This window comes from Coccinella septempunctata, chromosome 2 (assembly GCF_907165205.1).
Source record: "Coccinella septempunctata chromosome 2, icCocSept1.1, whole genome shotgun sequence".
NCBI lineage: Eukaryota > Metazoa > Arthropoda > Insecta > Coleoptera > Coccinellidae > Coccinella > Coccinella septempunctata.
The window spans coordinates 19839350-19852901 of NC_058190.1; the positions used below are offsets into that span (position 1 = coordinate 19839350).

The 13552-nt window shown below is 34.6% G+C and overlaps 1 protein-coding gene across 1 annotated transcript; it reads left to right on the forward strand.

Annotated features, from left to right (window-relative positions):
• Positions 1–1565: 1565 nt before the first annotated feature.
• Positions 1566–13346, forward strand: LOC123308359 (nascent polypeptide-associated complex subunit alpha). The gene is made up of 4 exons (XM_044890979.1): positions 1566–1643; positions 2371–2661; positions 2842–3034; positions 13033–13346. Exons 2-4 carry the CDS (start codon positions 2380–2382, stop codon positions 13230–13232), a joined length of 675 nt encoding a protein of 224 aa, XP_044746914.1. The 5' UTR covers positions 1566–1643; positions 2371–2379; the 3' UTR covers positions 13233–13346.
• Positions 13347–13552: the final 206 nt, after the last annotated feature.

Here is a 13552-nt window from a genome sequence, read left to right on the forward strand (position 1 = left end):
TTAAGGATTATGTGATCGTATGGTCCGTATATACCAGAGATATAGATATATATCTCTGGTATATACACATTTGGTAACCGAAAGTTACCAGAGCGGTTACTCCACAGATTACAGAGAAATCTGTAATCTGTGGGTTAATCTGTAATCTGTGGGTTACTCTGGTGACTGATATTGAACCAAATTGTCAGAAATTCGACATAAACGGACCGCCCACTACTAACCAGAAGCATTGAACCACAGATTACAGAGTAGTAGCATTGAACTAAAGAAAGTTAGTTCTTTAGTTCAATGACCAGAAGTAACCAAAGTGTATATACGGACCACAGCCTGACTGAGCTGAGCCTGCCAAGTGCCAACTAAACTATCTATATGAGACTCGAATGATAAGGTGCTATCTAAGATGCACCTTAGTATCTCTGCTTCTCTAATACAAGAAAAAATTCGATCACCCACATTGATTTCTATCGGAATATCGAAATTTGGTCTTACTGTGGTGAAAATCACACATTTTGTCTTGTCTTCATTTAAAATCAAATTATTTTTCGAGAACCAATTATTTATTTTGTATAGACCATATTAGTGAGGTTAGGCGGGAAATTTGAATCGCGATCCATCCGTGGATCTGGTCCCTGAATTCCCTATGCATTTCTTATGGGACTAAAAATGCCGCGTACTTCTCGCCTGTTTTTGGATATTTTAGCGAATTTCTTAAGATTTATTTCTGTTGGAATGTGTTCTATGATCCTTTCTTAACAAGTTGAAAGCAAAATTTCGTAATAAAATGGTATATTTTTTTAATAATGGATCAATATAAAATTGGTCGGCGAGATCCATGGAAGTTTGTCGTAGCTTCATTTCGTTTCTAACCTCTGAAGCTGACATCATTCTAACGCGCAAGCGTAGCATGTCATTTTCTTTGTTACGGTTCATGATTGACGTATAGCAGAAATGATCTACGACATACGGATATATTCCATATAATAATGTGTTCAATTTTGATTTTAGGACATATAAAAGTATTTTGTGATGTAAAAGGTACTTGGAAACAACCTCTAATAATTGCGGCACCCAATTTTGCATGTCTTTATATTAACATTTACTTCTAGCTAGCGATATTCCATCTTGAAGTCGATTCCTATGTAAAAAAATTTGAATATGGATCTCCCGCCAATTGAGTGATTCTAACCTCACTAATATGGTCTATAGTGCTATTTCCATGATTGCTGTTAAATTCGACAATAAGTCATTAGACGTTATGACAACTTTAGTATCAGTATCAGTATTTCCAAAGAATGTTGATCTTTCTTTACGAAACTGAATCAATCAATTCACTTCCGATAAATATCTTGATTTACCAGAAAAACTCTGTTATGCCGTACAAATCTCGAAAAGAGCACGGACAAACGTCAAAGTTTGTTTACATTTCGCAGCGCCCTCAACGGTAATTGGATTCGCACACTATTATTAGAAGCCATATTGAAAACGAAGAAAAAGGAAAAACTTATAATCTGTGTTCTGTCAAAGAAGGATCAATTTCAGAGACAAGACTCTTTCCCTTTCTCTATGATCAATTTGGTTCTGTGGGGTAACCTCCTTTTTCCTCCGCATTCAACCGAATCTGAAGGTGAACGCATTTGTAACAGGTAACGTTGAATTATCTTTGATTATTTTGATAATCTTTCAAAATTTTTAGGACTTTACAACAAAGTCAGAAAGCATTTGTTTTGTAATATCATTTTTGTACACAAGTTTTTTTTATACAGGATATATTTTATGTATTTCACCTTGTAAAATATTTGACGGATTTTGTCCAGCCAGATTTGGTTAAATTTATTTTGAGTGCAATTTTTTTCTGGTGATACTTTTAAAAGTCAACTTCAATGCCTACCTCTGATTTTGTCGACGATTTATTTTTTAGATATAGAATTGCATGCGAAATCGATTGGTACATATCAACATATTATCTCAACTACAGGAGACTTATAGTTCAGTAGATATGATCTATTAAAAGTTCTAGTGAATATTTGACATAATTCCGTCGAGTCGTAATATTTTTCCTGTTCAGCACTTGATTAACTGAACCCAACTGTTCATTCTTTTCATCAATATATGAGTTACAAATTTGATTTTTCAGTGTCTCCCAACCTCAGGGAACCTAACCTAACCTCGAAATCATTCATATTTTTATACGAAATTGATGAATTCCAAACATTGTTCCGAATAAATAACTAAAATCTGAAATCTGAATTCATTGAAATTTATGGCCACATTTGAGGTGGGCATAAAAGTAAAAAGGAGCCAAAATTTCAATTATCAAAAACGTTCTCGATCAACATTATCAAAGACTCATTTCTGCTTTTTCAAATTCAGATTTACACAATGCCAGAAACGACGGAAGTTGATAAAGCTGCAGCTGTTGAGCCTAAGGTTGAACAAAGTTCGAGTTCCACAGAAAGTGACTCTGATGAGGAGGACTTGCCCGAATTGAATGAAGCTGCGGCAACTCAAGCAGTGGCTGCTCCCAGTGCAGACAATGCCACTGGAACTGCTTTTCCAACAGGCGCCGCTACCGGTTTACCAATAGATATGGTATCGAAAGCCAAACAATCTAGGGGTGAGAAAAAAGCCAGGAAAATTATGTCCAAGTTGGGATTAAAACCAGTAAGTTACTAATTATTTATCACATTTTGACTCAGTATACATAATCTGATGAAAATTATCCAAGGTTTCGCATTTCTTTATGAAGTTATATGATTTTGTTCTTGGCAGGCTGAGTTTTCAATATTTTTTGCGAAATAGTATACTTTACTCTTCAGAATAATATATTCCAGGAATTTTCAGGTGCAAGGAGTAAGTAGAGTAACAATCCGGAAATCCAAAAATATCCTATTCGTAATAAACAAGCCAGATGTCTACAAAAATCCTGTTAGTGATACTTATATTGTATTTGGTGAGGCTAAGATTGAAGATTTGTCACAACAACAGCAAATTGCTGCTGCTGAGAAGTTCAAAGAAGTTAATCCTGCTGGTGAAGGTGAGTTTTGTTTATTTATGTAATCCAAATATTATACAGAAGAAAGATTGCTCTGAAACCTCTAGTATTAAAAACCGACTTCATATTGATGTGACAACAATGAGATGGCGCTGAAAACGTACTGTCAATACGGAAAGCTGCTTAACAGCAGTTGAAGGGTGTGATTCTCGAATTCTAATCCTTGTATTCTGGCCATATTCTATTAGCAATCAAAACGTTTAAGATAATAAACTCTATTGTGCCTGGAAACACTGGCAGTACTGTTTGGGAATATCAGAACTACCCCTTTGATGAGTCCAGAAAAAAAAACATCCTGGGTGAGAAAACAAAAGTAGGGTTTTGTTTTGTGACCAGAATGTTATTTTTCATCTGAAGTTTAACCCAGCTCTCGAGTATGGTAATCTGCGGTCTAAAATGATGACGTTGAAGGGCTAGTTCATGATGTCATGATATTATAACCAATAATGACCAAAAGCCCTTGAATCGATTATAATCTGACCTTGGAATGTGATTTCAAGGTCATCTAGATTTTTGTAATAGGCAATATAAAAATTTTGTCTTTCATTTTCAATAAAATGAAGCATTGTTCTCAGAATAGAATCTACTAATTTTGTCATTTTGTCTTTCATTTTGCCATAAAATGAAGCATTCTGCTTAGAATACTTATGATGAAAATTTTCTACCCACAAACTTCCAAGCATATTTGAAGAAGTTGGTATTCACGGAGACAAAATTACAAATCAACAATTGTTTCAATGGAACTTGGTTTTGATTCGAACTCACGTCTTGTAAGGTATTAGGTATTACCCTCACCTGTTTGAGTAAACTGAAACTATTCTAAGGATATTAATTTTCGTTACCAAGCAACGGAAATTCACAGAATTTGACACGTCATTCGAATTACCGTTGCTTGGTAACAATGGTTAATCTCCTTAGATTAGTTTCAATTACTTCCACGGGTGAGGGTAATACCACGTCGTGAGCTCGACCCCCAACAAAGTTTAATCGAAAATTTTTTTGTTATAAATTCATATTACCATCTGGAATGTTTCGACAGCTTAATTTAAAAATTTATGGCCTCAAAGCCCAGTTTCTTTTTCATTATGTTAGAGGTTCCTGCGAGATATTTGGAGGGCCTGCAGTAAAGAAACGCTTTGATATTTTTCGATTCTGTTTTCATATTCGTATTAGGTAGAAAAGGAAGAACAATCAAGAAACACTTCAACAATTTCGGGTGAAATTTTTTTTTTGCCTGTAGACATGTAAGAATAAGTTGTGTTGGATTCATGAAAAAATTTCTTCACGGAAATTGTTCGAAAATTGTGTTTATTCAGATAATGAAATTCCATTTCGCAACCGAAAATAAAAATCATGAACATTGCAGGTTCTCCGACATTTTGTAAAATTTTTTTCGGAGTTCTTCATCTTTTCTGAATCAAGCATTCTAAAATACTCAGATGTGACTAGAAACCGTCACTTTGAGGTTCATACATAACTGACCACACTCGTTAGAATATTGCTCACATACGACGCTGAACACCCTGTATCTCGCTTATGCGTCGAAACGGGTTATATGTCATAAGGCAAAAATGATTCTACAAAATGAAAAAATGATTTTTTCGGTGTCATTTACCGACTATATATTTTTATATTGGTCCAGTTTATGATGAAACACCCTGTAGTCATAATTTATTCGAAGGTTAAAGTACCAGTCCTTAACGACGAGTTCAGAAACGTTTGCCAACCTTGTAAATATTCGACTAAACGCTTACAATGGAAACGTATTTTTTTGAATTATAATTTTTGCCATTTGGTTGCTTTGAGCAACTTAGGAAATGTCTTCTTTGTCTATGAAATATGAATCTTCATTGACTGAAAATTTATCATTTCAAGGAAACTCAATGGAATTCAGTTCTGTAAATTGTCAAATTTAAAATTCCTTTTTGGAGTGATCTATCCCCGGAAGATTCGGCCAGAAAATTTCTCTTTTGGCTTCCCCCTTTTCGGAAAACTTTTTTATCTGCATTTTCCTATATCGCAGAAAGGTTCTGGCCAGTACTTGCTTCTTTTTTGGCCAGTGTATTAGATTCTTTGTTGTCTTCAATTCCTGACCCTGAGTGACCGGGAATCCAGACCATAGTATAGTTACTTCTACCTGATATAGTAGTTAATCTTAGCCGCTATCTCAACAGCATTCGAATTCATTAGTAATGTACTAAATGCGTTAGTGGATTGCAAAGTTTTAATTGCCTTACTGCTAGACTTATCTAAGGCATTCGATACCTTGTTCCAGAAATATATACTAGATAAATTGGACAGCTGCGTAATACGAGGTACAGAAAAAAATTGATTTGAATCTTATCTATCGAATCGTAAACGAGTAATTGTAGATGGAAATGGCTCTACAACTTTATCATAGAAGGCAGTGATTCAATGATACAAATAATAATGATCTTCATTTCAGTAGGTTCTCATCTATCTACCAAAAGAGTATATGGTTCCAGTAGAATTGAATGGTCATGTATTTGCATTTTGAATATTTTTAAGTTCCCCTCCATTTGAATTCTACTCGGTAGCTCTTTGAAGAATCTCGAGCATCTGAAAAAGTTTCAGTAATTTTTAGCCAATATTTGGGTGTAATTCTTGTTTCTAATATTATGAAGTTGTTCATTCTCCTTTAGATGTTCATTGAATTTGTTTCTGTTTTTGGGAAGATTGATGAGACATTCCTGTGTAACATATACTGTACATACAGGATGAGTCTTTGACTCGTACAATTATTTTATTCTTGAGGTCAAAAGAAACACTTTTTCCATTGTGTCCGAATCTGTTCGTTTTGTAAGGTACAGGCTTTTGAAAAACCATTAAAAAAATTTTTTTGTTCTATCCCACAAACAGATTTAACGAATGAAATGAATTTCGGAATATTGTCTTTCATTTATTTGATTAATCTTCCAGTACTATAAAAATACCAAAAATTCAAAGAACCCAACTCTTGAAACTGAGTTAGACGCTATCTAAGGAATATTTGAAGGTTTTGTATTCTTCATATTTTCTCGTTTACACCGTTTTCGTGTAATTTGATGTTCAAAAAATAAAAAGTATCTGTGCAATTTCAAAAATTGGGTTCTTTGACCGAATGCAACTCATTTTGAAATATCCACAGAAGTGTAGTGTCACAGATTTAGCCAGTTATTCTGAAGATAATGTTGTTCCAGGGGTGGCACAGCTCATTATGAAAACTTGAAATAGCTATATGCTTTTATCAGGGCCGAATCGGACAAGATGGAATGGGAAAAAAGTTTTATTTTGGACCTCACGAATCTACTATTTGTACGACTCAAAAATTCGCCCTGTGCAGATTCCGATATAGTCTAAAGCCCGTTTGCAACAGCCGAGAATTCTCTGCAAAATTCTCGCAGGAAAACGGCAGAGATTATTTTGTACGCAACTGAACAGAGAATTCTACCGAAAGTGCGTATGTAACGGTACATAATTCACGGCGCATGAAATCTCGAGTAAATTTTCTAGAGAATTCTCGGCTGTTGCAAACGGGCTTAAGATTCCACTGCAGAATTACTACGTTCATTACGTCCAGAGACAAACACACATTTTCACATACGTTTATGGATAGGAGAATACACTGATAACACCGCAGCCTGTCAAAATTGGCCGCAAGTAATTTTAACACGTTGACTGTCCCATGCATCACATATGATTCATAAAGATTTTCGCCAGGAGTCCATGAGTCGTATGTGATTCATTGATTCAGTTAACGTTCAAGATAAATATGGTTACTTTTCATGAATGCTGCAGTGTGGTCGGTTCATATGGGCTGAACGTCTTGTAGAAATATATATTGATAACCTCGATCATAATTAATCATACATGATTCAAGAAACATCAGCATCAAGCCTTCCATTGGACTTGAAAATTTTGAACATGAACAGTTCCTTAAATGTCTGCAGAATTAATTTTTTCATACAATATATATTTTATCACTCAAAAGCAACCCTTATCTTGGGATAAATGTGTTGGACATGGGGTGAAAAAAAAATTAGAATTGGGACAGTCAACGTGTTAATTAAATTAATGTTAATCAATATTCCAAGAGAAATTTCGTTCACTCCGTTTTGACATAAAATATCATCCACATCATAACAATGCATGTAAAGACTACTAAAATCCATAGCTGCCGTTGCACACTCGGCCGCAACTACCTCGCAGCCAGGTGTAAGCAACAAAATCAATTGAAAATGAAATCAACGATTTGCTCCTGCGTAAATTCTTGCACTAATTTGTCAGGAGCAAATAAACTAGAAAAAATTGTTGCCTCACAATGAACTGAAAGATTAAAGAGTCTTACTGAAGAAGGAACTGTCATCCGGTAATTTCAAAATTAAATGAATCAACGTTTCTATGCAGTCTGTTTCTATGTATTGACAATTAATGTCAAACAAAAGGCAGAATTCAGAAGATTTTCGAAAATAGATTTTTCGTCTGATGAAGGAGTCTGATATAGACTCCGAAACGTTACCACTTAAAATTATAATTCCAACGTTATTTATTTTCAGTTCATTGTCAGGCAACAATTTTTTCTAGTTAATTTGCTCCTGACAAATTAGTGCAAGAATTTGCGCAGGAGCAAATCGTTGATTTCATTTTTAATTTTTTTTCAGAGATTGGGAGTGAAAACCGTAAAAAGTTTATTAAGAAATATAGGACAAGTCAAATGAAGAATAGAAAAATCAATTTTCGGGAATTCATTCTACGATGACATTCATCCAAAATCCCGAAGTAAACTTTTCGCATTAATTCACTCAAACATAAAATTCTCAAATGCCACCACTTTTTTGGGTCTCCCAATAGAAGGAAATTCTTTGACATCCTCTTTATTCACAATTTTTCTGATTGTGGAAATATTCAGCTGAAATATAAGTCGTTTAAAGTCAGATGAAACTTTATATAAATTTTCTTGCATCGAATATGTTCGCTACCGTCTGACGTATTGTGGATTTTAGAGTATCAGGGTATAACTATTTGAATGCGCGGACCTGAATTCTAAATAGCACTTCCTGAAACCCTGTCTCTTTTTTCCATCACTTTTGGCATTTTCGTATTAAAAATTGATATTAGTTGTGGCAACGGCGTTATGACATTAACGACAATTCATGAGTGCCAACCTTACTCTGTCAAAAACTTAAGAAAATTATTTCATGGCCAATCGACTGCTAAAATAAATGTGAATGGAGTATAGGCTGAATGGACTTGGTTCACTTCAGTTCTGAGCCCCTCATTTTGGGGGTAATATTTCCCAGTGCTTCCTTCCATACAATTAGAGAATAATTGGTTAGTGGTTTAAGGACTGGGCAAATCCAACTAATCCTTATTGAATAGTCGACGTTTCGATCCTACGTTATATATTTTTCGAGACTGAAAAATTTTTCCATACAATGATGGAATTTTCCATAGAAGTGACACTCCTTCTCGCATGATTCTACTGCTTTCATAAGAAAAAACACATATTTGTTGTAGCTCAGCAAATATACCTGTTGGAAAAAATCATAGTACGCCACTGGGTTGCTAGCAAAAAAGTGTCTATATAATGTTTTCATTTCAACATCCTAGCTTAAACAGAAACGGAGATAATAACCAAAGTTGAAATTTTAATTTTGACCTATAAGTCGAAAACAGAAGAAGATAGAGGAATGCAGTTGATGGCATTATTTGTTTTTCAAAAAAAGAGGACCGTAATAGGCGCTTTCTTTTTGGTGCTTCATGCACCGGTACAGCTCCGGGCTTCTCGCCCCTGAGCTGTTCCAAATAAAACGGTTATTAGTGCGTCAACTGCGCGCAGCGAGTTGGATGATCAGCTGTTGAGCAAAATGACAAGAGACAAGTCCGGATTCGCGGTTCTTTGGATTATTTGTTTTCAGTTTGACGTTAAAGTCGTTGATTATTAATAAGTTTCACTATTTTTTCGAAATCTATTGCCATATATTAGGTTGCAAATCTTGATTTACCGGGTAAACATTACCCTTTCTTTGCTATGGAGAGTAAAAATATACGAAATACTGGATATGTCTGTAGATATAAAACTTGAAAAAATTATTCAACAATGATTTCATCTCTTGAAGCTTCGTTAATAATCCTCTTTGGTAAAAGTAGGTAAAGAGTGTTCTGATTTTACGAAAATTGCATTCAAGTACGTGAAATATCAACTTATTTGAAAAGAAATGCTACATTTTCACTGATGGCGCTACTAAACTAAAGCTTGTCGTTTATTCATTTGATCGATCTCTAAAAATTATGCATTCATGAAAAAAATGATTAGTTCACTCTTCAAACCTGAAAGAACGAATCCTATCTTCATTCAAAATCATTTAGTTCTAATTCCATCTAATATTGATTCTTTATTCATTTACTCAATAAAAAAACTAACTGACAGCTTCAATTGACGAAAAAATCAATCTTAGGTGGTCCATAAGGTGTATTACAGCCTTTTTATAGTATTAATCCACAAATTTCAACAATACACGACTTCTAATATTTGTTGACATATGTAAACATAACCAAAAAGTTTGTTTACGGGCTTCAAGCCCTCGACGTGTACCAGCATTTCGGTTGGTGCAAGAGGGGGCAGGGGAAGGGAACGCGAGCTGCTCCGGTGCTTCACACCCCAATCAAAAAGAACGCGTCGGTGCTCGAGTGAGATGCACCGGAGCTGCCCAGGAGCTGCTCAAACGGTCAAAAAGAAAGCGTAAAATGTGCCATGCCAAATATGCTCAGACTTTAATCGCTTGCGATCTACTTCAATATTGTCAGACTCCGATCGATCGACTTTGATAAACTGCAACTGTATGTAATATAGTGGAAGTTATTTATACAGAATGAGTCTTTGACTCGCACAAATAATTTAATAGTAGATTCTTGAGTTCCAAAGAAACACTCTTTTCCTATACATACCATTTTTTCGGATTCATCTATGATAAAAATATATAGGCAGTCATTTTTTGTTTTTATAATGAGCTGTGCCACCCGTGGAAAAACAAAAACAATATATAGCCTTCATAATAACTAGCTGAATCTGTGACAGTACGCATCTGTGGATCTTTTAAACAGAGTTGTATTCAGCAAAAGTACCGAATTTTCAAATTTCACAGATAATTTTTAATTTTTGAACATCAAATTACACGATAACGGCGCATTATAAAATATGAAGAATACTTTTATTATACAAAAGGTTCAAATATTCATTAGATAGCGTCCAACTTAGTTACAAGACTTGGGTTCTTTGAATTTTTGGTATTTCAAGGCTACGAAATGCTTATACTGAGAAAAATGGAAGAGTTAGGTGACATCTTGTGTTCGAAAAAGATTCATCAAATGAATGAAAACCTATATTCCAAAATTTCATTCGATAAAACCGTTTGTGAGATAACTATAAAAACTATATAAACTATAACTATATAACTATAAAAAACATATTTTTGATGGTTAGTCAACAGCCTGTATCTTTTGTACCGAGCCGATTCGGAAAAAATGGTAAGGAAAAAAAGTGTTTCCTTTGACCTCAAGAATCTATTGTTGAAATATTTGTACGATTCAAAGACTCACCCTGTAGATGAGAATCGGCTTATTTTTTATCGACTCGAAAATCTCATGCGATCGACAGTTTGAGCACCCCTGTGCCATGCATTTTCCTCAATTTCGTTTGCTTTGAAAAGTTGTAGTTCAGGTTTCACCAAATTTGCCCACCTGGTACAAGTATTCCGCTTATTGAAACCAATTATAAATACAAACTGTCAAAATTTCATCCGATGTTATTCATAATACACCATACATGATATAGTTCGTTGAAAAGGTTATTGAGGAGAGCATCAAATATGAAAGTATACAGGGTGTTCCATTCAAAATAAAAAGGACGTACTTAGCTGGACTTCATCTTCGATAAATAAAGTACACAAATATTTAGTGTATTTTCATAATTGATGAAAATTTCACAAACCGAAATTTTTGAAAATCTCTTTGTTTTTCTTAATTTCCGAAGTATTCAGTTATTTAAACAAAAAATCAGATATGTTTCTCGATTGTTTCTTCGATTATTATTTATTTATTTAGGGTTTGGCTCACAAAATTACTGTTATTAACATGTTTGGAAGAATTGTGTGATAAGAATATATTTTCATTTAAGGACAAATTTTTTGAAATTATAGCAAATGATTTATGGAATTCTAGGTCTTCAAAACAAAATTGACACGTTTGAAAACGTGTCTACATGAAAACCTCAGTCGACTACATTTCCTGGTTAAATATTTGAAAACCTTGGGATTAATATCAAAATTGGTGGCAATTTTTGGTTGCCATTGCTTCCCCAGACGTTTATTTTCTAATGGGTTATTTGCATCTTCCATAACTGCTCTAGATATACCGAATATTTACTTATGATTGTCAAAAAATCTACCTAGTGATTCCTTGTCCGAAAACACTCATTTCGAGTCAAAATGAACCCTTACTGAAATATGTACCCCCTTTCTAAAATGAGAACTTACCTCATAGTGAGAGTAAGAGGACAAGCCATATTTCTTTGAAACGTTCGATATGTTAACTGTTCCGTTATTCTGAATAAAGGAATATGGTAATTCGCCAATTGTTTGCTTCAGCGGTGTTTTCAGGGGTCTCCTCCAATTAAAACCCTCCCAACTAACGCAAGATTCAAATTTGCAATTGAATACCCCATTTTCTAAGACCTTGTAGTGATGGTAAAAAAAAGGATCTCTTGGACCAACCGGCAGCATCATAACCAAATTCAAATTCCCTTCAGTTCCATTTTTAGGTGGACTAGAGAAAGCATTATCATTGAAGTTACTTCAAATTTTGTTATGAAACTGGCGGTGAGTCTTTAAAGTCTAAATCCAATTAGTGTGTCCAAGGTTAACTGCCTGAATGAGGAGATAGCAGTTGTGCATTTTCAAAAATGTTTGCGATATTTCTGTAGTCTTTGTGAAGTACGCTTCTAACAGTAGGCTATTTTTTGTTTAGATTCTAAACAAAAAATAGGGTTAGAATAATGAAATACTATCAACACATTGATTATTTCGTCGAAATATCTTGCTCTTTCAATTTTATCACCGGAAACCATATCTCAGAAGAGGTGCATATTTGGTCACATGTTTCTTCACGTATTTTCGGACAAGAAATAACTTGCTGTATTTTTGGCGGAACTAAACAACCCTGTAGATTCTAGAGAGTAGTGGTTTTAGGACTGATTGAAGATACGATCTCCGCAGAAAATGTTCTTATAGCTATGTTTCGGTTCGCACTTGAGGCGGTTCCGGATCGGTTCAAGGTAGTGGAGCAGCAATAGAATGTGAAGTTATACGCATGCTACGCGCGAGTTTACGCTGAATAAATAAATGTGCGACTATTTTGAACCGTTCTGGAACCATAGTAAAAGTGAACCAAAATAGCCCTAATATTGGTGTCGAGAATGTTTCTTCACTTTTTTGTCTTTGTATTTTTGCTTTGACATTCATGTGGATTTGTTTTGAAAATTGACCGCCGCGCCGCTTTCTTAAAGCTCGATCGGGGAATCAACGCTTGATTGACGGAAAAACGTCAATTTGTTTTCAATCAACAATTCAGTCATGAGAATTAGGAATAACATTATCGCACCCAATTAGGATCTATATATTCTATATCCGTCCATTCAATGATTCTCAATTGCTACTTCTTCAACATATGTAGGAATGAAAAAGTTTGAGTGATTTCGTTTCTGAAATCGAGTGACTGTAAAATTGTTGATCGGGCAATAAAAGTTTTATGAAACTCGCTATGAGTGTTTTGGATCCTCCTCTTTGAAAGTGATGATTAATTTTGTGTTCTGATTCAGTGTTGATGAATCAAAACTTCCTTGGATGTCTGATGGAACATGTATCTTTTAATTATTTTCTATCATGTTGTGGGAAAAATATTGTTTTTATTGTTATTCATTTCAGAAGCTACAGGAAATCCTACTACTTCAGTAGCTCCCATAGCTGAAGAATCAGAAGACGAAGAAGTTGACGAGACAGGAGTTGAAGATAAAGATGTTGAATTAGTCATGTCTCAAGCTAGTGTTAGCAGGGCGCGGGCTATAAAAGCCCTCAAAAATAATCAGAACGATATAGTGAATGCGATCATGGAATTGACCATGTAGTGCTCTCACAGAATCTGGAATCATACGATCATTTCATCATCACTTGATATCATAGAGCCACCCTTGTACAAGGAGTGTACATTAAGTTAGTCATTAAATATTCTTCAAAGCCTATAATTTTTTTTAATACAAAATGTGCTTGATTGAAGTAAGATTTGAAAATATGTGGGTGGGAATATTTATTTTTATGAGTAATTCGAAGTGAAGAGTGTAATATACAAGCAAAATAGATATGCAGAGAACCTTTCGAATTCAAAGATTTCATATAATCAGCATATAACATTGAACAAATTGATCAGAATAATGTCGAAGGATGAAGA